The sequence below is a fragment of the Oryzias latipes genome, chromosome 6, assembly GCF_053564925.1.
Source record: "Oryzias latipes strain Hd-rR chromosome 6, Olatipes_Hd-rR_3.1".
NCBI lineage: Eukaryota > Metazoa > Chordata > Actinopteri > Beloniformes > Adrianichthyidae > Oryzias > Oryzias latipes.
Window position 1 is genome coordinate 32,299,184 of NC_136242.1, and position 24,423 is coordinate 32,323,606.

General features: G+C 41.6%; 2 protein-coding genes across 16 annotated transcripts in view; one reads left to right on the forward strand and one right to left on the reverse strand.

Moving 5' to 3' along the window:
- The window catches only part of LOC105354276 (uncharacterized), a 40,658-nt gene that overhangs the window by 13,790 nt on the left and 2,445 nt on the right, over positions 1 to 24,423 (reverse strand). For 2 of the 4 annotated variants that reach the window (XM_078949051.1, XM_078949052.1), the window contains exon 3: positions 9,070 to 9,196. In XM_078949051.1, coding sequence (XP_078805177.1) covers positions 9,070 to 9,196 — 127 coding nt within the window. Of the gene's footprint in view, positions 1 to 9,069; positions 9,197 to 21,397; positions 22,344 to 24,423 lie in introns of those variants that run through there. The other 2 variants (XR_013656487.1, XR_908935.4) reach the window with 1 other exon arrangement.
- dyrk4 (dual-specificity tyrosine-(Y)-phosphorylation regulated kinase 4) lies at positions 3,052 to 23,524 on the forward strand. 12 transcript variants are annotated; one of them, XM_020704263.3, is made up of 15 exons: positions 3,060 to 3,145; positions 6,558 to 6,694; positions 15,728 to 15,811; positions 16,793 to 16,936; positions 17,049 to 17,199; positions 17,354 to 17,517; positions 18,703 to 18,839; positions 19,300 to 19,440; positions 20,003 to 20,141; positions 20,336 to 20,417; positions 21,184 to 21,356; positions 21,435 to 21,495; positions 21,608 to 21,737; positions 21,819 to 21,976; positions 22,074 to 23,524. In XM_020704263.3, exons 2-15 carry the CDS (start codon positions 6,623 to 6,625, stop codon positions 22,325 to 22,327), a joined length of 1,890 nt encoding a protein of 629 aa, XP_020559922.1. In that variant the 5' UTR covers positions 3,060 to 3,145; positions 6,558 to 6,622; the 3' UTR covers positions 22,328 to 23,524. The 12 variants fall into 12 exon arrangements, with proteins under 12 accessions (XP_020559924.2, XP_078805169.1, XP_020559922.1 ...); XM_078949042.1 differs by having other exon boundaries at positions 3,062 to 3,145; positions 17,046 to 17,199; XM_020704265.2 differs by lacking the exon at positions 6,558 to 6,694 and having other exon boundaries at positions 3,052 to 3,145; positions 17,046 to 17,199.

Below are 24,423 nucleotides of genomic sequence, written 5' to 3' on the forward strand. Positions count from 1 at the left end.
TGCTTTCATCTCACAGCCGTAAAATAAAAGTTATTTGAGCGATTGTGCGAGCTCAGCAGAGGTGATTTATGAAGGAACATTCCCTGCCCTGTGATGTTCCTGGCCAGGATCTCTAAACCATCTGAGAGGTGTCCTGTTCCCATTTTTTCCCAAGAGGAAAACTACTAAACCCCCGGGTGGGTGTTCAGCTCTGACACGCAGGTGACCCCCATCGTGTTTTCTTCTTGGAAAAATCCGAGAGCTCTCAGCTCAGCCGCACATGGGCAGATCCTACTGCCTGCCGGCAATGCAAGTGTGTCCTCTGTAGAGGACTTTTCTGAACCTAAATATCTCCCATCCACTGCATATTACTCAAATACCTCCTTTTGTTCTCTACAGAGGACATTTGTAAAGGGGTGGGGATCTGGGACTTGTAGTTTTTGGTGAATTGAGAATGTTTTTTTAACAGAACATAATTTTGTTTCTGGTAGTCAGGAGGAGATTCTGGTTCTGGAGCTTTAGGCTCACTCGGGCTCAAAGTGGGTTCCAAGAAGCGAATAACAAAGCAAATTGCATAAATTAGAAGCTGGGAATATCCATAAAAGTGGTTTAAATTAGGAAAGCGTCGTTAGCGAAGAGTTAGCTATGATAAAAAAAGCGATTTCTAGCTTTGAAAACTGACGGAGATCAAAGTTTTGGCAGGAAAACAACCTGAATTTAATAAACACGTCTTGTAATGTTGAGCGGCTAGAATGTATTCATTTTCTTCTTTTCCAATTGTTTTTTACTCTATTTATATTAAAGTGAGCCGTCTGCACACTTTTTTTTGTTTGAGTCTCTTCCACTGGAATCACTAATTTGTTATTGAATCTTTTTATCACAGAGTTCTGTTACGTTCATGTTTGACAAACAGTTTAGAGCATTAAAAAAATATATGTCAGTGACTCAAGTTTTTTCTTTTAAAAGAAGAGTTAGATATCATATATTGATATTCAAAATGTGGATCCACAGCTTGTCAAATCTTTTTTTTAGGTTTTGCTAAGTAATAACCCAGTTTACAGGCTGGATTTCTTTTAGAAATCCTTTTGAAATAACATCTTTACCTTAGTTTTCTGCTTAATGAGGAGTCCTCACTTAAAGTTCCTTAGAAGGCAAATATGCTCCAGTCAAGTTGTAAAAGTTTGTGTTATCAGAAAGTCTTTGAGTTTTAATAGTAGTCAAACCTTATTTGAAATAGTTTTCTTGTTATTTACATTAATCTGAAAGACTAAACATGAAAAACTGTGGACAACAGCAGAAAAATTTGCTTACAAAGAGGGAAACAAATACATACTTAAGTTCCTTCTATTATTTTCTTTTGTTTATAAACCAAAAATTGTTTTTATATATATTTTTATTATAGAAATAATATTTATTTAATTGTTCTACATTTAAAATGTCTAATTAAAAATTGTTAATGTGACAGTACTAAATTCAGTTTTTCAATACCAAAAATCTTAATTTGTTCTTATGATAAATAATGCAGGTTTACAGGAGAAGCAGCAAAAAAACTTCCAAAAACTCAACAATAAATGAGTTAAGGTCTGTCTCTGTTCACAGCAGAAAAGGCTAAATAAATTATTCATAATTTTCTACAAACAATTACAAGAGAAAGCATATTTTCAAAAACTTCTAAATTGTGACCTGAACAACAGCAGAGGAAGATTCTTCTGGCGTTAGATGCAGACCTGTGGAGGATTATTGGTTGTCAGGGCAGAGCCATGCATTTGGGCCGCCCACTGTGGAGTGTGTCACCCTTTAATTCTGATGAGCCCGGGCCTGATTGGGTTTCTCATCACAGCTTTGTCCCCACTTGACACCTGACCCACTGAATTAAAGCGGGTCATTCAGAGGAAGAGCTCCCTTCTGCTGCATATCAGTTGTCAGAGAGCTCAGGGCTCTGGCCAAACTCTGCTCATCAGTGGGTTTGCAAGAGATATGTTAGAACCAACATACATATTTGTCTCTGTATGAGGACATGTATGTGCTGTCACGCTTTTATTGTTGACTCAGCACAGCTGTGTGATGTGTGCCGCCGGCAGGCTTGCAGCAGCAGCGGTCACATGGCCAGCGCCTGTCAACGTCCGAGCCTCAATGTGGCTCCGAAATAGTCCCAGGCATGGCAGCACCTTCAGCACCACGGATGATTTATTCACACGGTCCTCACAGGATCATGAAAGCCTTGGACAGGGTCCGGTTCGCGCAGCCGAGGCCGGTGCTGGTCAGACCGCAGGGGAAGGGAGGGAGCTGAAGACAGGTGACGGCAGACACTCGGTCTGAGAAACGTCCCCTGGACTACAAGGAATGCTGGGTAGAAACAGCCCCCCCAGGGAGTTTGGTTAATGAGTGCATGGATTGGTTCCGCCAAGTGTCGCTTTTTCTTTAACAGTGAATCATGCAGCTCGGGGACCGCCAGCGTCCTCCCCCGTCGAGCCTCTCATTCCGTCTCCATAGGCTCAGGAGTATTGTTGCGCAATCTGGTCTTAGCTAAAGCTCCATTATATAAGAGGAGGTTGACTCATTAATTCCCTCATAAGTGTTAAAACAACCTGTTTTTTTTTAACAAGTAGAGACTAAAGTCGTGTCAAACGAGTTCAGTTTATGAGAAAAACATTAAGGTTTAAAAATGTTAATGCAACAGCTTTTCCTTCCCAAGGAGCAAGATTCGATTCAAATATTTACTGTGGGGTTTCACTTTTATGATCTTTGTAATTAAGATGAAATATTGATGAGCGAGGCTCATCTATATTTTCAAATCCCATAAGAAATGCTAATGTTCTGCTGAGTTTGAATTCATTTTGTCACACAAAAAAAGGGTTCATTGCAAAGTAGTTCAGCTAAGTTACAGTGGTGGACAAAATTGTTGGTACCCCCTCAGTTAAAGAAAGAAAGTCCACAATGCTCACTGAAATGACTTGAAACGTTCAAAAGTAACAAATAAAAGTTTATTGAAAATTATACCATGGTCCGGTTGAATACTCGATTCTGATTGGCTGCTGGGTATGTTAAAACCTGATAACCGCACGATGAAAAAAGAAGTTCCGGTCGGCTAGCTTAAATGATTTGTATCACTGCGCCGGCTTCTGTAAAACAACCTTTTGCTTCATCATCTGGGCAAAAACAAGCGGTAAGCGATTAACTTTCCCTCTGAATTGATGCTTTATTCAACCCATCGGGACGATCAGCATATATATATCGCCGAATCTTGACTGCAGCGGTGGTGCTGCGCGACGCGGACTATATGTTACGTGATGCGGCGCACGTAACATATAGTACGCTGTTTATGAGAAAAGTGATCCAAATCGAAAAAAAAAACAAGAATTAAGGACTAAAACCTGGTTATTATGTATTGCTTTTGTAAGTGACCATGGTATAAGCGGGTTAATGGCCTTCGAAGTGTGCGGTTACTACTTTTTAACGCACTTCGCGGAAGCAACCGTCCTTTCCACGGCGTGCGTTAAAAAGTAGTAACCGCACACTTCGTCGGCCATTAACCCTTACTTAAATAATCAAAATCAGCCATTACTTTTGAGTTGTTTATTAACAGAATTATTTAAAAAAAAACTAGTGAATAGGGCTGGACAAAAATGATGGTTCCCATAAGTTAATATTTTGTTGCACAACCTTTTGATAAAGTTAAGCAACCTGAACAGAATCTGGAATAAAATAAAATGTTTGTTTTAGAGTGAAGAAAAGGATTCAAACAGGATTAATGATTCAGTTGCACATTTTTAGTCATTTAAGTTTTCAAAGCCAGTTTCATTTAATTCTGATGATCAAATCATTTAAACAGACAAATGGGACATTTTCAAAAACTTATTTATGTTATTACTGCAAAACTAAGTCTTTTTTTCCAGTAAAAAGTTTTCTTCTTTGTTTTTTACTGGAGTATTGGTTCTGATAGGTCTCTGCTTTAGTCACACTTTTGTCCTTAAAGATCATCTTTTGGTGGAGCAACCCCGCCCCCCTACCCGTCATCCATAACTGAGGGCTCTCCGTTTATGTGCTCTCCCGCTAGCTTACAGTCCCCCAAACCTAACATTAGTAGTGCAAAAAAAATGGCTTCACAGCAATCCAACCGTACAGGTTTGATCGAGATTCCAGTCAGACGAGATAAACAAAGCGGTTCGTGGATCTATTTGTCTGCAGGTGCATCAAAACGTGGCAGAGCAGGGAGCTTGTGGCCCGTCCAGCGTATTTTTTACCTCACAAATGCGATCTTTTTGATATGAAAAAGAAATATTCTGAAATGCAATTTTAAACTAAATTTTCTTATTAAATGTCCTTAGTGAAATACATGTTAAAAACACCCAAAACGTCATTTTCATTGGAGAGAGAGTACTAAATGAGGAGGGAATCCACGCCCATTGCAGGACGCGCACAGGTCAGCAGCTCTCTATCTGTACCTGCTCAATCCCCCTCCGGGTCATAGAGGTCCACTGAAACGGCTCGCAGCTGTGAAGAGGGTGAAGGACGGGGATGCAAAAAGCATAAGAAGTGTCCAAGTTGACATGAAAAACACAGAGTTCCTCAAAGGTTCTGTTCTGAATTGAAAAAATTTGGAAGCTTCTGGACCTGTGGATGTGCGGTGTGGTGAGGAACCATGAGGTACATGATGCTGAAAAACACCATCATGTCAATAGTCGAATAAGTAGTGAGCGTTTGGATTTATGAGGGACAGAAAACCAAACCTCCAGGTGTTTGGACTAGTGTGAAGAAGATACTGAGAAGGAGCTGCTTTTCCAGAATGAAAATGAAACTTAAAGGGTAATAATTGGCAAAACCCCCAGAAATTATCAAAGTTGACCATAAATAAAGTGAAAACAGCACAATAACAAAAAAGATGTTTTTGTGAAAAATGCCAGTGCCGGGTATCAAACCAGCGAACATCTGCACCACATAAAAAAAACAAAGGTTTTCAAGGATTCCCCCATGTATTCTGGAATATCTTGAAAAGTTCAAGGATTTGAAGGACCAAAAGTCAACGCTGGAAAAAGCTGAAGGAGCTGAACATTTGAATAGTTAAATTGTTCAAATAGCTGATAAATTGTAGGAGTTAAGCATCAAGAGATGGTGGAAAATACTATAATAAAGAGAGAAGCAGGAAAAGAATAGGTTCCTGAACTGATGCAATAGGTTGAATGCAATAGGTTGAATGCTTTGTAGCATTAAACCAATTATTAGACTGACACTAAAAGGGGCATTTGCAGATGTGCGTTAAAAATTACATAATTTTATATTTTATGAGTCATTTGGTTTTTATCTATCGATCTAAAACAATCATACTAAACATTGCTTTACATTGTAACGGTGATCCAAAAACATGCTTCACAGGTGAACTGGTCTCACATCGAATGTTCAAAGATTCGATTGATAGATTTCGTGTAGCTCGCTTTCAGGTGGTAGAGGTGTGGCCTGTCAACAAGCTCACTCCTGATTGGCCAGCGTGGTTACCATAGAAACGATGACTCAGACCGACTTGGACCGATCATCGTTTACTGATGATTTCTTGCTCCATGGCCATATCAGGGGGGGGGGGACGGACGGACTGAATCGACTTTCTTTCGAAGTAAAACATTTTCTATGGGGGACGTCAGACTCACTCGCTCCAGTTTTCATAAACAGTCCACCCCGAAATGGATTTAGCAGCTTCTGAAGATGGATAGGTGTAAAACTGCAGTATTTCTCTCACGTCTGGTATTATTTTTAAATAAAGTACCCTCATAGGATCTAAAAATATCCAAAGATTAGACGGCTATGCGTAGATGTGTAGGAGGCCTCTGTAAGCGGATATCGTTCAAAACAATATTGGTAGACCTTTAACAGAGTATTGAAAGAGATTTGTCTGAAACATCCAGCAGATATCTACAGTGGATGTCTGTTAATTATCTAATAGATGTCTTGTACCTGGTAGGATAAAGCTGGACAGATCTCATTTTTTTAGCTGCACTCTCCAAGCTGGAACAGTCTGGTCTCTTATTTTTGGCGTTCAGACGTGCAAATCTCATAATCCACACCTGCCTCACGTGTTATTTGATTAAATGGGGTTTTCTGTAGCCAAGACGACAAAAGCTTGCTTTGAAAAGGCGACATGAGAGTGTCACCTTTTCTCTCTAAGAGGAGATGGACTCGTCTTTGTCCATCAGCGTGGCAGCACAGATGCTTGAGAAGCATGAGGGAAAATCCCTGAACTGATGCAACCATGACATTCAGTTCTGGCAATTAGAGAGGAAAGCTGAGCAAGGGAGGGAATTCTGGGAGAGGTAAAAATGGAAAATGAAATGTGGCGACTTACACCCTGTTGCTGGGATATTTTTAGGAGACGGCATGCAATATAAACGCCATTTGAAGATAAAGTGTGTTGCACCGAAGGTGCTAGACATGTTAAGCCATCATTACATGCACAGGCCCGGTGATGCATGCACGTCACCTGCATCCTCAGGTTCTTAAACCTGGCAGGGCAGAAAGCGGGGCATTGGGGTTAACACTGTGCTGATATGCACAGCAGTGGGGGAATTTACTTTCCACACCTGCCCCAGCTGTCTCACAGGCTGGTCTCCAACTTCATCTGATCAGAGCTACTGTGTGGAGGGAAGGAGGAGACATGGGGCCGTGGGTCCAGCCTCACTCCAACACAGGAAAGCAGAAGATCTTAGATGAAAGGAGGATGGATGAGGTAAGACTGAAAACGCTGTGGAGCATAAAAATAAAGCTCACTGTCTGGTGAGAGGGATCTTGATCTTTGTTCTTCACAATGTATAATATCCTTAAAATGTTCCACTTGTTGCTGTATTTATCATTCAGATTAAGAGCATCTCACCCCATGTGTGCTGTGGTACTTTGAAGCTTTTATATCATTTAGAAATCCTCTTTAGAATGAAAAAAAGAACCTTTAAAAAAGTATTTTTGTTGTTAATTCTGATCTAATTCCATCAGCCACACATTTTAAATCCATTCTTAAATTTATGCACACATTAGCAGTAATATTAACATGATAATACACATTTATTTCTCTTTTTTTGCAGTTGTTCAATGTGGACAGCAAAGTAAATGATGTCCATTATGTCCAGGATGACTTTTAAGCAGCTAAATTCCTGAGTAATAGTTTTTAAATTTAAACTGTAAATATTTCCAAACGCACAGAAAGAAAGAAAAAACACCTTTTTTATTAGAGATAAACTTTGCTCAATAAACTGTATCTGAACCATTTAAACTATTAATTTGGTGGAAGTATCATAGTTTGGTTTGGTTTAACTACAACTGCACTAAATGCCAGACATATACAACATATTGTAAAAATTAGGATTAAGAGGTTTTTTGTGAAATAGAATAAATGTAACTTGATGTGGAATAATGACTTTATATCAAAGAATTAAAGCTTAAGAAAAAAAAAAGTATTTTTAACGTTATAAATATAGTACATGTGTGGGACAAATACATAAATAAGATTATCTAAAAAATAAGCGAAAACGTATTTTCTGCATTCATTTTTTTGGGGTTTTCTGACAAATTCATTTGTTTAAAGCTGAAAACATATTTTAAGTAAAATGCATTAAGTTTCACAATAAAAGAGGCTGTGAGTTTACAAAAAAAAAGTTCCTCATTGTATGAAAGCTTTGAAGATCTTTTTTGAAAATTTGTTTTTGGTGTTTTTAACATGTTCTTGTAGCATTTTTCTCATGATTGAGGAAATATATACAAGAATTTAGGATTGAAACTGTATTTTCGAGTGTTTCTTTATTAAGAATAAGGAGCAGATTGAAGAAAGCAACAGAGATGGGCGGGCCCAAGTCTCCCTGCTCTGCTCCATTCTGATGCATCCACTCACAGACAAATACATACATCAATTGAGATGGCATCTGGCTCAGAACTGTCCAGCTGGATAGCTCTACTGTTGCTTGTCCTTAGCTAGCGAGAAAGAATGTAATCACAGGGATGATGGATATCAGCGGAGGCTTACTTCCAGAGGTGAATTTCTAATAAACTCCTGCCGCTCTGCAGAAACTATGTCCTAGAAAACGACAGGTTTTTTCTGATTTTGATAAATAAACAGCATAATTATATTTAAAAGGCTACTGGGAACGCTTTTATGACAGATCAAAAAATGATTGGAGTTGGCAATTTTCCGCATTAAAATGAAACTTTACGTTGTGCGCTTTAGATTAATGTCATAATTCATGCCTTCATTCATTTTTTTTCTGACACTTTTATTTCTGCGGTCCACTCTTCAGTGAAACCAGGACACTGAGATTGATTGAGATGAACTTTGTCACCATCTCTGTCTGCAGCAGAAAAACAGCAAAAAACCTTGAGAAAGAGCAAACATTTAATTCTGTTTATTCAGTCAGAGATGATCTGTAAACATCTAATCCGCCTCTGGACGGTGTTTTGCAGACTCATTGAAACGTTTTTGTAAAAAAAAAAACATGATGCTTATAATCCTACTGGCTGCAGCAGTATTCTTGTTTGAGGAGTTGATTTGTTTTCTTGCTCTCCCCACTCCGTTGGGGAGAAAATCTCCACAAATAAGATTTAGTCATGGCCAGAGGATGGCTTCCTTTTTTTATTTTTGCCTGAGACACCCACCAGCACATGTGCAGAGATTTTCCCAAACATTACCCAGCTGTTCTGAAACAGAAGGAGGTCAGTCCTGCAAAAAGAAGAATGCATAATCCGCCAGAAATGTTTCCGTTTTGCTTTGGGGAAAGGAACTTTTTAAGCCTCAGAGAGGACAATCATCCGAGGTTCTCTTTTATAGACTGCTAAGAAATCATTACAGCAAGCACTTTGTCAACATGCACTTCATTTAAATTTATTTCCAGCCCCATTAACATTTAACGTGGGAGTCACGGTTTAATCGCTGTCTGCCCGCTGTGTGTGTTTAAGTGTACGTGCGTGTCAACCTGCGAACCTGACCTACATCTGACATGTTGTCACAGAGAGACCTGCTGTGTTGCTAAACCTGCAGATGCCGCGATCTGCCGATGGCCAGCCAGGTCAGGCTGCCCACATTGTCTGTGCTGGATGACCGTCCGACTCGCTTCATCTTACCTTATGTGACACCTGCCAGAGCCAACACGGTGTCTCAGAAAAGGATCATCTGTCCGGCTGCAGTGCGTCCAAACCACCTGCTGGGCAGTGGAGCCAAATCTGGCCTTATGGTTCAGGGCAGTTGCACCTGTGGGAGGCATCAGCAGGTTGAGTGACTGTTAGCACTTAAAGCGAGGCTGATTTATTGATGACTTCAAAATCAAGACCCAACGGGAAGAGATGCAGCAGCTACTGTACATCCACACGTCCAAACTGGCTGACGTGGCAGTAATGAAATACAGTACACCCTGCTGCTTCACGATACAAGAATAGCGAGATTTCTCCTGTCACCGCAACATGTTGATTTACTGCTCATATTTTTAGTGAGAAGCTGGAACGTATGCGAGAAAAGATCCGCGCATTTATTTCTGGAGTGTCTGTTGGTATGAAAACATCATGTCAGATTAAAGGCTGCTCTGTAACCCATCTGATAACCACAGGTTAAATAGACAAGTGGCATTTAGGAATAGTTTGGTCATCCTAAAGAAAATTTAACAAATAGTAGTTTTAGTGTTGTACTCTGCAGTAAAAAAAAAACCCTCCTCTGCTTTTATTCCTGCTTTCAAATCAACTTTTTTCTGCTGCTGTTTGCAGAAAGGGGAAAGTCAGGGGGGGGGCATCTATTTGTCAGCAAGACCGCAGCATCCCTCAGCGGGCTGTGGCTGTGCAAAGCAGCAAAAGAGATGGAAGGGCTGGGTGGGGAGGTGGGACGACATCCCACCGGCTTTGTCTCCAGGATACAGAGGCGAGCGCGAAGCCGGAGAAAAGTCGCAGGCGTCTGCAGGAGCCACATGGGAGGCCCATTAGTGCTGCGCCTCCTGCTCGTCTGACTTCCTCAGCCCTGTGAGGAGCACCACCTGGGAGTGTGATGGGATGTTTATCTACAGCACCTGTCCCTGGTCGTGTGTGTCTGTCTACCCAAACCCCCAACACAGAAGCATCTTTGACGGGGAACCAAGTGCCAGGCCCCCTGCTGCTTTCCTCCAGCTCAGGGTGGGTCCACAGATGAGTCCCACCTGAGCGTCACTGGCAGCGGAACCCACAGAGTGCTCTTTCCTCAGTGATTATAGCAACAGCATCCTCCTTCTGTCTGTCACCGGCGTTCTGGAGCAGAGAAATGTGAGGAAACTGTCAGGGAAGAGCAGAGAGGCTTCAGGACGTCAGCTGAAATAAAGATGTGATGCAGAGAAGTCCAGAGCGCAGCAGAAGACTGTGAAGGACCTGCAGAAAAAGTTCTGCAATAGGAGCAAATTTGGATTAACAAGAAGATGATGGAGACCTAAAAATGGAGAGGGAATCAGAGAGGGATGTTTCGTCTTGAAGGTCAAAACTACCTGGAATCCTCTTCTTCCTTAACTGCCTGGAGGAAGCGTCTGAAGGTAAAAGTGGGCTGCGGGTGCGACAGCATGGGGGAGATGTGCTATGTGGGAAGACGGGACCTCCTCAACCTGCTGTGGGTTTAGCCTCCTCCGGGGCTGCTGCTGGAGAAGGAGCAGGAGGGTCCAGCCTGAGGTACGTTTATTCAGATGTCACTCTTTCAACATTTTCAAGTTCACCATCGGGTCAGCTCCTTTGCTGTTGTTTTTAGCCACACACAGTGTTGTGCTATGCTGGTGTCTGGTTGTTAAGGTGAGCTATAGGTGTCACCTGAGTGACAAAATACACTCAACATGGTGACTCCCCAGGTGAACTGTGCAGTTTAACAGTTACCTATGGACAACCAAGCAACACAGTTTCCAGTTTCTGCTCGACTAAGCTGCTTCTATTTGCTGGAGGGCTGTTCCTTCTCTCTTCCTGCAGCACTGATGCCACAAGATAAAGAGTTTGTGTCTTATCCGCCCGGTTTACTTGAAGTAGAAGTTGAAGAACCCTTAAATGTACCTTATTCTAGCAGCTTAAAAAAACATTTGAGCTTAAATGCATCTATGTTTTCAAGCTTTTGTCTCATCATTATTTAAATCACCAGAATAAGCAATTGCTTTTGTAAAAGGAAATCTTTTGTTCGTTTTGTGTTCTGCATCATCCACTGCTGAGGTGACATATCAGGAAAAGTCATCAGAAGTGATCTTAGAAAAAAACATCTGTTGCTGCTGAGCGATCTGGCAAAGGCTTCAGTGGCCTTTCCAAAGAAGAGAGGTTTGTCGTTCCAGAGTACAAATCTGTGAAAGACACTCAGAAAAGTTCATAGTTTCCTGCAGCGAATGTCAAACCGTCTCACCTAAAGGTCATTCAGTCCTTAGATTTCTTTTTGATGATGGGAAAGATCCTCTCAGATGATATTTTGGTGTGTTTAACATGTTCTTGTGGCATTTTTCAGATGATAGAGGACATATGTAAATAAAATGAGCCTAAAATTGCATTTCAGAATATTTATTTATTTAAATTGTAAATCAGGAGCAGAAAAATGCCATTTAAAAAAAATAATTAAATAAATAAATAATAAATCGCAACATAGAAAATATGCTAGCCAGGCTGCAAGCTTCCCGCCTCACTCCATTCTGATGCATCTACTTAACCCTTGTGCTATCTTAGATGACCCCCCCCCCCCTTCCATTGAGGTGTTCTCCCTACCATGACAAAGGTGGATAAAGGCGGAAAGATTTCATTTAATCCATGGACACCAGTGAAGATCACAAATCATTGAAGAAAAAAGGTTCAGCGCACTGTCTAGTGGGTCTAGATGACCCAAGTCCCAACGTTAAAGTGCCTAGGACAGCACAAGGGTTACATAGATCCCCGAACGTCTTTGTTTTTCTCGTCTGAGCGGGATTCTGGATCAAACCCGTACATCTGAATGACTCAAATTACTTGCTATTTTCGTTGCACCTTCGTTGTTAGGTTGTGGGTTCGAGCGGTTGTAGGCTAGCAGGAGAGTGTGTAAACAGAGAGCTCTCAGTTACAGGGAGGAGAAGGGGGGTTACAAATTTCTATGGAAGTACTGTCCCTCTGCAGAATAATTAAAAAGCCAATGGAAACGCTTCAAAATAGCTCAAAAATGTTTGGAGTGGGTCTTTAAAGCTAAGTTTATTCATAGTGATGTAACTAAACACTAATGTTGAAACTGGTACAAACAGGAGAACTGACAAACAACCTCTGCTTTACATGGTTGCTGAACAAACGCTTTTTGGTTTAAGAAAAAGAAGTCAGCAGTTGATGTACCTGTACTGCCAACTTTGGTGAAAACCAATATCAACATGTGAGGAAAATGCCTCATTTTTAGTCTGAAGCATGGTGGTGGTGTCTTGGTGATTTGGGTTTGAGTTGCTGATGTTGCAAAATGTGGTTCTCAGCCTACAAACTACCTAACACACACACACACAATTTAAATGACAATTAGCACAAAAGGCATGAGAATGCCATAACAACAAAGGAAAACAACTATTAAAAATCCGACCTCAGCTTCGTTAAAGCGATTTAGGAGACCTTCAAAAAGCTTTAGGAGGCTAAAAAATCCTCCACAATAAGAGGCTGATGACATCACACAGAAAAAGTTGTGCGACAACGGTGAGCTCCATCTCCTACACTTTTCTAAATCGGTCTTAAATGAACTGCAGAGACATAAAAACCCTCCGGATAAGTTCTCTATTCCTCAGCTGTGCTGGAATGTCTAAACGTGTTTTATTTTGGGCGGCGGTTCTTTTCTGAACTTCATGTAGGAAGTTGTTGCACTCTCACACACTACTTGCTGCTGCTGGTGCAATAATAAGCTTCCTCTGAAGAGGCTCATCCCTAAAGCTGAGGCTTATTTCCAAGGTGGTCACAAAGTTGTTATGCTATTACATAACAACCCTGTCATATTATATTCATCTCCTGTACTTCTAATCACCACTGAGTTGTTTTCCCTCCACGAGATTAGTCACAGGAAAGAAACTGGCTTCTTTTTGAATTGGCAGAACCAAATGTTGGTTCTGGTTCCAGGAAATCAAAAGTTAGTTTTAGGCCTCAAAACTATTAGTGTTGTAACATCCAGAAACTATTTGCTGCGGGTCATTATTTGGCCCAAAACTCTTTGGTTTCCTAGAATGAAGTCTGTTGGTTCATGTTAGTAGACCTGATTGTTTATTAACAATAGGATTCGTGTTGTGTTGTTGGTGTTCACCGTTGGTCAGAACACATGAGACGCTCTCATAAGAGCAGGGGGGGGTGCAACAGTCTGCCCGCGCGCGCTCCTCGCTCCAGTGCACAGAGTGGTCAGGGCGCGCGTCAGTGTCAAAGCCACCGTCTTTTCTCGCGCTTTGTCACGTTGGAGTTGGAAGGCGCATCGCCATGAGGGCGGATAACCCAGCAAACGGACAATAATCGGACCTAAATCGGGATATCCCCAGCTGTCAGCGGCAGAAACGTGAACAGGTGGTGGCTCCTTCTGGGTCCTGGCGGGGCGCGTCAAGGCGCACGGACCCTCAACAGCTTGCCTGGCGCGCTAATCTCCTCTGACGACAGCGCCTCTAAACCGTGTGCGTAAAACCGGGGGTGCAGGCAGCTGCCTCGGGAGGGGGATCTCATCAGTCATCGGGATTTTACTCATCGCTTGTTATTCAGTGTTCCTCTCGAAGTCGGACTCGAGGAAATTTCGTTTTGGTTTTGCGGCTGGACCCGCAGATCTGGATTAAAATGAGTTGGATTTAATAATTCGCCAAGTCTGGATAGCTAAAAGAAACCGACAACAGAGCATGTTGCCAGAAATAAATACCAAGGTGAGCAAACACAGGATCTAAAGGTAATTTTACTGCTCCGTTTCGCCAAAATCCGTTTGTCTTTAGGGTGCAATTTTGATGTTTTCTGTGCAATGGATTTTAGATTTTTTTTTAAATACAAACTAAAAGAGGATTTTCATTAACTTCGTTGTTGCCCATTCCATGTACGCTTTTATTTTGAAATTATTTTCATTTCCTCCCATCCTAAAACCTTCCAAAGGTGGACCAACACCCATCTCCTGAACACAAGTAGAGTAATGTTGAAAAATCTGATCCATTTCTATTTCAGTCGTTGTTTTGCCCACTTACTTCCGAGTTTGTTTCGCTGACAGATTCTGAAAGTCTATATGCGTTCTGGTGTATTTTTCACTCCCTACATGGAAACTGATATATTTAACTCCTGCTGTTTTTGGATCTTAATGACTTTTTTTATTAATATGCAGTTGTTGATCACATGGATTAATCGGTGATTACCTGTGGAGTAACTCAGCTTGATGGCAGAAGGACCCAAATCTGGAAAGTGCAGCAGAATCGGGGAAATGGTGCTTGAAAATTGGAAATTAATCTCGGAATTGATAGGGTCAGACAACACCGTTTACAGTTTGTTGATGTTTGCTCAACTTTTAACATGACTGCTGTGGTTTGACCTTCTGACCAACTGACCCCACAGGAGCAAAAGCCACTCTCGCACGTTAGCAAGGATCATCTGAGATCCAACCAGGAATTTCGAGCATGAGGATGTGATCTTTTCTTCTTCGCTTTCAAACTACATTTTTGAACTTTTGATCCATTAGATATTCATTTTTTATTAAAGATGCGCATGCTTTTTTTTTTTTTTTTAGTGTGGATCGATTAGATTATGTCTCTTTGTGGGGAATTTTATGGTCCAAACTTGGATTTTTGAAGATAAAAACTTGTCACAGTTTGATGACTGGAAAGCCAACGGACATTCGTGCCTTTTATGTGGTTCGTTTACTGAAAACCTTTGTTAATCAGAGCAGAAAACAGAAAAGAAAGAAAAAAAGAGTCACCCTGACCTACATGGCTTCTGCTGACACAACAGTTCTCCTGACATGTAACACGACTACATGATTGTTGTCGGGTTACATGTGGTTTCACTGACTCAATGAGGAATATATACTTTAATGGGATGGAAGTGTCGCATCCAGGGTTTGAAAAGAAACACAAAGAAACCAGTTCAGATGCAAGATGAGCCCTGAGGAGATGTGAACTCCAGGTTGGAGTAATGCTTTGGAGATAGGAAGATAGGAAGCTGGGAGAGCAGCGAACCACTTATACTCAGATCAGCCTCTCCCACGGCTGCCTCTGCTGGGCGAGTAAAGGGAGTTTAGCACAACCCAAGCTTTTTTTTTTTCTAAACCCCATACGGGGCTACCCATCCCAGCTGCACGCTCACCTGCTGATTATTAACGCACGTGTAAGCTGGCTTGGTTCCATTTGTCCATAATCATCCCAAATGTGGTCATTCAGCCTCAAAATCCTCCTGAACGGAAGCCATGAAGGTCATCTTTGGCCTCTTGACACATGAGGAACAAGTACGTAGGATACATAAGAAGTTCTGGAGGAAGGATGACCTCTGTTGCTGGGTTTTTGCAGAAGTGATCTATTTTGGGATCACAAAGCATTATTTTTACTCATCTAGTTTCAAATCTACTCACATAGTCAGAGGCTGGAGAAACCAGGCAGAAAGAAGCAACATAGCTCCTTTTATCCACTGCCTTCTGTTTTAAATAGATCCCTAAATCTGACTTGAGCTGCATCATCATCTCTCCTCGACGTTTCTAAAGGAGGAAATGTGAGAGATTTGTCGTAGGGGTGTTATTTTTATGGACGGTTGAGGGGGAAAAAACGCAGATTCTAAAACTGTTGAGCTTTTTCGTGAATCACTCCCATTCCTCCCACAGACGTCACGAACGGAGGCCTTTCCTCACCCGCACAGACTCCCGGCAGAGGGCAGCCGCTTTGGAACAGCTCAGCCCTGCTCACAGGTCAGCCTCAACCCGGCAGAACCAAACATACAATACGTTGCTTCACCAAAGCAACGTCATCTCCTCTTCTATATTTGTCATGAGATGTGCCTGAAGTCTTAGAAAAACCTTAAATGACGGATTATTTTCAGGGTCATTATCATATTTTAGCCGTTTGCAAATGTTCAATTTGTGCCTTTCCACTGTTTCTCTTATCTATTTTGGCCCAAAAAGATGGATGTGTGTGGGTGCAGATATATAATATGCACACAAACTCATTAGTTTACATGGATTCAAAAGCTCTTTATTAAGACCAGTTATTTTCCGACTTGTTTCTCTGTTTGCATCCTGCCTGTTGTGGCAGGTGCTTCTGACTATATTTAGCTGCATCTCTATGCGTCATGACTAGGTTGGAAGATCCTGCAGCAGCCCTGCACATGTACATTGAAAAATCCCAATTATTCACTGCATGAATTAGCTTTTCAATCAATAATTCACACGAAAGGTGTATTTATTTGTTCTAGGGTTTGTCCTGTAAATGATTAACAACAGAAGCAGAAGGACTCGCACAAGCATAGATCCGGTTTTCCACCAACAACTTGGCGGATCTTATTTTGCCCGTCACTGCCAGCTTTCAGCCTCGCAGGGCTGCTACACGTGTAATCGTGCTCCGAGAGCAGAACGAGTGGCAGGCAAAGAAAACCAGGCTGAGCCGTCCGTCTCCCCCACAATGCCAGCACAGACAGGCTCTGTCAGGGCTTTGTCCCCATTTTACTCTCCCCCAGATCCGTAATTCCAGCTGCTACCTGCTGGAGGTCCAGGTTATCCGAGACGCTATAGAGGCAACAAAATAAAATAAAAAAATGGGGAATACAAGATAATGCATGTAAAACTGAACCTGGCAGCCATAAAAAATACATTGCTTGAATGTTAAACAGTTAAAAGTGTAATCCATTTTTTATTAGTTGTACTTTAAACTCAAGGGAAACATCTCGTTTGCAGAAGTTTGGCTCTAATCGGGGCACGCTGCCTCAACTCGAGCCCCCTGTGGTCCAGGTGATGGTCAGCAATGCCAAAAACCAGCATCAGCAGTCCGACAACATCCTGCCCCACATCGCCAACAAAGGGGGTCAGAACAACTACTCGGTGAGGCTCTCAGTCAGCACGGAGAGCAGCCTTGCAGTGGATTACAGCCCGTCTGTAATTACTTTCTTTGCTCTTAGCAATTCCACTCAGCTGATGTGTTTGCATTCAGCAGGAAGAGCGGCAGAAGCCCGCTCAGCAGTTCGCCATGCGGCTCGGAGCGGCGATCGACAGGGTGCCAGTCCCCCGCAACGCCAAGACTTTTAGCAACAAGATGGAGAAGGAGAAAGCCTGTGAGGGGCAAAGGTTACCCATGTCACCCTCAGGTTTGTCCAGCCGAACCACAGAAACGAGAGTTCAGAACTGTTTGCATCTGCTTTCAAACTGGCATTAGAGGATTCAGTCTTCTGCACTCAGCAGGAATCCCATCAATATGGCACTGACTCATTCTGTCCATCACCTCCTGACTTTCTGTTGCAGAGGCTCTGAACAACTTCCAGGAGCGGCTGACGGAGTTCGAGCAGGAGGAGATCAATGCCTACGCCGAGGTCTGGTTTCTGGGTCTGGGCTCCCAGAAAATCGAGGGTTCCCAGGGAGCGCCGCACAATTCTGGATACGACGACGAGCACGGGAGCTACATCAGGGTAACGCCTCAGAAACCATTTACAACATTCACAAAGGCAGGAAGTAGAAGAATTCATAACAATTGTTTTTTTTTTTTGCATTTATAGCACTAAAAAAATAAACAAATTCTACAATGAGAAAATTACAAAACAAATCAAACACATTTCCGTTTTTAAGTAAGATATTGATAAGACATTTAAGCCGATGCCATCATCTTGACAGTGTTTTTTTACACAGACTTTTTTTGCTAAAATGCATACAGATAGTAAACATCAATTTAGATTTCAATATTAGTGAAGTAAAGGTTGATTCATTTGAAAGTGAGTTTGAGCAAGTGAAAAGAATATAATCCCACTTCTATTGAGTTTATTTATATATAGTTTTATTTTTGCATAGTTTACATAATTTTAAAATAATTCTAATCGCGTCTTGAGATTTTTAACAAATATTAAAATTTAAATATAAGAAACATATTTTTGGTTTAAAAAAAAAAAGAAATGAAATGAGCATTTAACAAAATGGAAACACATTTCCTAATAGTTGCTTTGCGGGGTAACCTGGAGATTTTTAAGGTAATCTGATAAATTTGCTTTAAAAATATATTTCAGACGCTGCAGCACAAATCCTACATTTATAGGTTTGGAATACTTAAATAACTTTTCCAGTACCACTGTCCTAAAACATGTTGAAATGAAATCATGATACAACAGATGCTGTTAAAAACGAAAAAGAAAGCTAAAGTAGGCATTAAAGTGGTAAGGTGCAAATACCCGGCATTAACGTTTTCATGCTTAGAAGCTGCCTTTCGATAAACTGTTGGATTAAAAGTCCACCAATTTAAAGCAAAGCCAAGGGCAGAAAACGGTAACGGTGGAGGATGCTGCGTATGTTCCTGATTTAAATATCTAATATAAGATTAGAAGCTTTTTAAAAAATTATTTATCCCGTTTATTAGTTTAAAAACAAATGTTTTTTTACTATAGAGAAAAAATGGTCTACAAGTTAATTTGATTCACAGAACCATAAGTCCATTTTTCAAACATTTGGGGGGGTCGGAGTTGCTGGAGCCTATCCCAGCCACTGCAGAATGCAAGCGGGGTACACTCTGGATCCATCCCAGGACGACACAAAGACACAACCACACCCAGGAACAATTGTCAGGAGCATGTCCAGATGATGACCGCGTTCCTCCTGTCGTCCTCCAGGTGCTGCATGACCACATTGCCTACAGGTTTGAGGTTCTGGAAGTCATCGGGAAGGGTTCCTTTGGGCAGGTCCTAAAATGTTTGGACCACAAGACCAACGAACTTGTAGCCATCAAGATGATTCGCAATAAGAAAAGGTGACGCATATGTTTCTTTTTATCCGGTTTTAGTTTGATCGGTTCATTTATTTCCCTGAAAAAAACGGTTACGTCATCCATCTTTTAATGGAAATGTATTTTGGGGATGTTGTACTTTACGAAACGGAAACAAGCTTTTTATCAGGTACAAGAGGTAAATTGTTGGCTTTTGTCAGAGATCTGATTGCAGGTTTTCTTCCCTGCATGCGGACACTCTGATCACTTTACCTCTTAAGAGTCTGCCAATTTGTTGACACCAGATTTAGCCCGATAGAAGTTTGAGCCTCGCGGTGTTGTTTTTCCCCGTCGCTGCTGCACGGAGGATCACCGAAGCCCGAGGGGCAGTAGTTAAAACGCAGGGGCCGCTGGGCTTTAGCACTGCTTCAAAAATGCAATTAGCACTTCCTGTTTTGGAGCTAATGGGCATCAACAAACGGAAATGTTTTTCTAACCTATGCAGGTTTCATCACCAAGCTCTTGTTGAACTGAAGATCTTGGAGGTGATCAAGAAGAAAGACAAAGACAATCTTCACAACGTCATCCACATGAAGGAGTACTTCTACTTCAGAAATCATCTCTGCATCTCCTTTGAACTCCTGGGGTCAGTAAATGAACAAAAACAATTGATTAATAAGAGTGAGTTTATTCCTCGAAATATACTAAAACTACTTAACTTTTGCTAGATTTTTGGTACAGTCAGCCATCATTTGTCTAGGAAGAACCTCTTAATTGGTTTATACGTGTCAACCGGACAAAGTTTTGTGGAACATTCCACCTCAATGACCTTTAAGCAGGCGTCTTGGACAGGCACCTTGTCTAACATTACGGTTATTGAATCCTTGAGCTAAGACCTCGACCCTATCTCTTACTTCATCTTGCTTCATGGTGTGAAAGATCAAGTTCCAGCCCTGCAGAAGACGTTTATGCTCATCAGAGGAAGCAAGAAATAGCAGGATAATACACGCTGCGCATTTGCATGCCTGTGAATGTCAGCACAATCCCAACTGCCAAGGCCGCCAGTCAGTGGATGTTTTATCATGGCTGTTGAGAAGCCTGGCAGGAAAATTAAGACCGTTGTAACCGGGAAGATGGAGTAAATTAAGCTCCCAAGTACTAGATCGGCGTCCAAAATAATCACAGGCATTCTTTGTTCCCGTTGACAGGGTGAACTTGTATGAGCTGATAAAAAAAAACAACTTCCAGGGCTTCAGCCTGGCCCTCATCCGCCGCTTCGCCCACGCCCTTTTGAGGTGCCTGCAGATGCTGCACAAGGAAAAGATCATCCACTGCGACCTGAAGCCGGTACGGACCACATTCTCTGCTCTGCCCAGAGCCCTTCTGGCAAAATAGAGGAGAAGTCATCAATACTAGACACCTTTTTTTCTGAATCGCCATCATTCAATTCAATGATTTGAATTTAGCTCCACCTGGTGGACTTTTAGAGTGCTGCACTGCCTCAGTGAAATCTTTCAACTTTGCTTCTTTTGTCACCTCAGGAGAACATCCTTCTGTCTCAGAGAGGGCCAGGGAACATCAAGGTGGTCGACTTTGGGTCAAGTTGCTATGAACAGCAAAGAGGTAAGGTCAAATAAAACTATTGTGCAACCATAAAAAGAGCAGCTGACTCCAGCTCTATGGACATGCATCTGAAGTCTTGTGATACTAATGACGTCCCACAGCAGTCCGGGACTGAAACACCAGATTGTTTTTTGCAATTCTTCCTTTCTGCGCCTTTGAGTGACAATTTTACCTGCGCCACATACTCAAAACTCACCAAAATGTGCACACACCTAGCAGCCAATGAAAATTAATTTTGGGCATTTTTCACTGGACACCCCCATCCACCCCAAAAAATTATGACACCCCAGTTGGCCTCAGAAAGAGGCAACCATTTTAAATTGAAAAAGAAAAAAAGACACCAAGTAATTTCTACAAATTTAAACTCATAGGTATTCAAACCCATCTCTGTGAAAACTGTTGGAATAAGGTGTAGAAATGGAATGGCGTGAGTGTGGTGACCTCACAAAAGGGCCGTTCCCCTGTCGATCCCATATTTTTTTTACTAGAATCTTGCGAAATGCATTATGTGAATCCCTGGCTCAAGCTGAACGAAACGATATAATATACAATATGAAATCCAATAATTTACTTTTGCCGATTCTTTTCAGGATTATGCAGACCTCTTCGTAACCCCCGGGTAAACAAAAGACAAAACGGTTGCTATGGAAATAAAACCAAGAGAATTTTGGAAAAAAGTTGGCTGGGGGGGTTGGAGGGAGAGCTGGTGTATAGGCGCCTGCAGCCCATAGAGCGCCACTCAACGGCTTGACCTTTCTGATTTCAGTGTACACCTACATCCAGAGTCGCTTCTATCGTTCGCCGGAGGTCATCCTGGGTCACCCTTACAGCATGGCCATCGACATGTGGAGTCTCGGCTGCATCCTAGCTGAGCTCCACACAGGTTATCCTCTCTTCCCTGGAGAGAGTGAGGTGGAGCAGATAGCTTGCATAATGGAGGTAAAGAGGAAAAAAAGTGGTGTAAAAGATTGTTAAAGGTATTTGAAGACTTAAAAAGGTAAATTTTATTCTTCACAGGTTCTTGGAATGCCTCCAAATGACTTTGTTCAGTCAGCTTCAAGACGAAAGTTGTTCTTTGGTGAGAAGTTTTTCTGTCATCCAGTTGAGGCCTCAATCTCTGTAATACTGTCTTTTATTGCAAGATGCATGAATTCCCTTGTATCTTTTGCACATATGCATGTTGGGTGCAGATTCTAAAGGAAACCCGAGGAACATCACTAACAGCAAAGGGAAGAAGCGAAGGCCCAACTCCAAGGAGCTGTCGGCTGCTCTGAAGACGACTGATCCTCTGTTTTTGGAGTTCATCAAAGGATGCCTCACGTGCGTTTTCTGTTAAATACTTAATGCCTGAATTCCTTCTAAAACATGTTTCCTAGCATGAACTTTGTGTTTACTTTTCAGTTGGGATCCAACAAAGCGCATGACTCCTGATGAGGGTTTGCAGCACCAATGGATCCTGGAAGGGAATTTTAATAGAGTCAGATCCAGAGCGAAAACTACAGTCAAGAAGACCTCAGACACGTCGACCAGCGCCGACAGACAAGCCAACAGCAAGTCAGGTAAGCAGAAGCCATTTCCAATGATGCTGGAAGGAAAAGCTGCACAAAAACCAACAAAAAAAGCGTCAAATCTCATTTCCATTTCCCCGCACATCAGAGAAAGTCAGCCCAGAAAGCAACAGCAAGGAGAGCCTGAGGAGGGACAGTTCCACAGGTGAATCGAAGATGGCCTCCGTGGAGCGTCTCAGGCCCATCGGCGCTTCTGCAGAGGATGAGGTGTGTGAAAGCGCCAGCAAGTTCTCCACAGACTCGGAGGAACCAGGAGGCAGCGGGGAAAGGTCTGTTCACATCGTCATCAAGCAAGAGGACGACACGGACAGGGAGGACAGCGAAGAGCCCACAAAGTCTTAGCGCTCCGCTCTTTTATCTGCAGGGAGATAGATGGAAGGATGAGAGTCAGAAAGGATAAATGGGGACTTAAATTTGAGTCTTACGATGTAAAAAAAATATGCTAAACTTAGACACTGATGAGAAATACAGAAAAGTCACGATAAGAAGGATAGCAGGTGGGGAAACTGTTCAAAATAACCGAACGGATGATTTTAAAAGAGGATCATCATCAGTTTATCATTGTAAACATAGATTCATAAAAGTTTAGTAAGTACATAGAGTAGTCGTGTCGTGGTATTTTGTTCCGTTTCCTAATTTCTGTTCGGTTGTAAACTTAATGATCTGTTGTAATTTTGAAATTTTTGGCAGCATATGAACAATTTCCTGTATTTCTCTTTGCTGTGCATTGAAACTCAAGGTCAGGATCTCACATACAGAATTTATGACATGGTTATTTTTAAAAAGTGCATGCTTTAAAAAGCTATTAAACTCTTTTGCTATCTTTTTCCCACTGGGCAGACAGTTCAAGCAAACTTTAAGGTTTTTTTTTAAAACATTGATTGCAATAAAGGCTGAGCCAAATCTTTTTTTAACAACAACAAAACAAAGTTGTGATGTACCTATCATGTGTAAGATACAGTTCTGTTGCACTTATTGTGAAATCTCTAAATCTGTTTTCCTATTTATTCAATAATTTAAACAAACAAGTATACAGTGTGTATTTGTAAAAGGGTTTTTGTACATATTTTCCTGTACATGTGTACCACAAAACCTATTTTGAAATGTCATGAGGATTTAGACAAGGTTTTACTTGTTATGTTATTTTTCGGAGAAATTTTGTATGTCTTGAATTCCTATTTTTTATATTAGAAACAGGAAGCAGATTCTAGTTTGTGCCTTGCAGTATTAGAAATGTTGCACTTTACTGTTGTGTGCATCTGTGCGTTAGGAGCCGCTTTGTCCTTTCACCATGTGATGCTAGGATCCCCGTCATTTCATGAAACGGAAGTTTGAACAAACAAGCAAACTTCTGACTTACTTTTTATAACTGTTCTGATTGTTTTTTATGATTTAAAGGGGAAGATAGGTCTGCTCTTTTATTATACATCAGCTAAGCAACCTGATTTCCTGAGGAACGTGGTGAAAATACGGGGAAAAAAATCATTTATGTCTTATTTGCCGAAATAAAAATTAATAATAAAAATGTTTTAAAACCTTTTCGTTGAAATAATTTTTCAATTATCCGTTTAGTGTCTGAATGCTTAATATAGTTTTATTTATTTATAGTATTAGCCGATGTTAATCATAAAAGAATATAAGCTGTGAGCGGCGTCGTATGGTCCACAGCTACCCGCCCTCGCTGTGCGCACTCGCGCGCCACTTCTGCACTTGCCGCCCTGGTCTAGGCGCCACTGCTGCTCTCACCACCCACCTTTGACCTGACCTTACTTTTTGAGCAGCCATATTGCTTAAGGAACGATACCGGAGGTCCTTCGTCCCAACAGCAGTCAGACGTGTACTTTTACTTCCACTTTCTATTATTACAATCTTGTTCTTACTCCATGCTACTTTGTGTTTTCTAACTGCTATATTTCTTGTTTTGACTGCTGAGACAACTGAATTTCCCTCCGGGGATCAATAAACTCATCTCATCTCATCTTAGATGCTACTTACGTGGGACTACTATTTGTGAACAACTCCCACCCAAACACTGAAAGAAGAAAAAGCTGCTTAGCACCATTCAAATTGACGTTCTTTAGACCTTACCAACAGGAACTCAAGTCAACCAAGTTTGGTGCCGAGCGGAGTTCCTTCAATAAAATGGCAAAGATGAACTATTCAACACCTGTTTGTGTGGAATAACACGGCTACCAAACTTAGGTGGACTTCACCAGCCCACCATGTTAAATGCAAAGTGACTTTGACTAATAACAATGTGCGAATAACTAAAAGCCTTGAGAGAAAACTCCCAAAACATTCAGAGGCAGTTTATTCTACCACAAGAAAGACAATTGGAAACTTTAAGAACGGTAGAAGAGAAGCCAAACACTGGAGCCAGCTTCTGCATGCTTTTAAGGAGTGTTTAACCGGTGTTTAGAGACGCATGACACAATTCA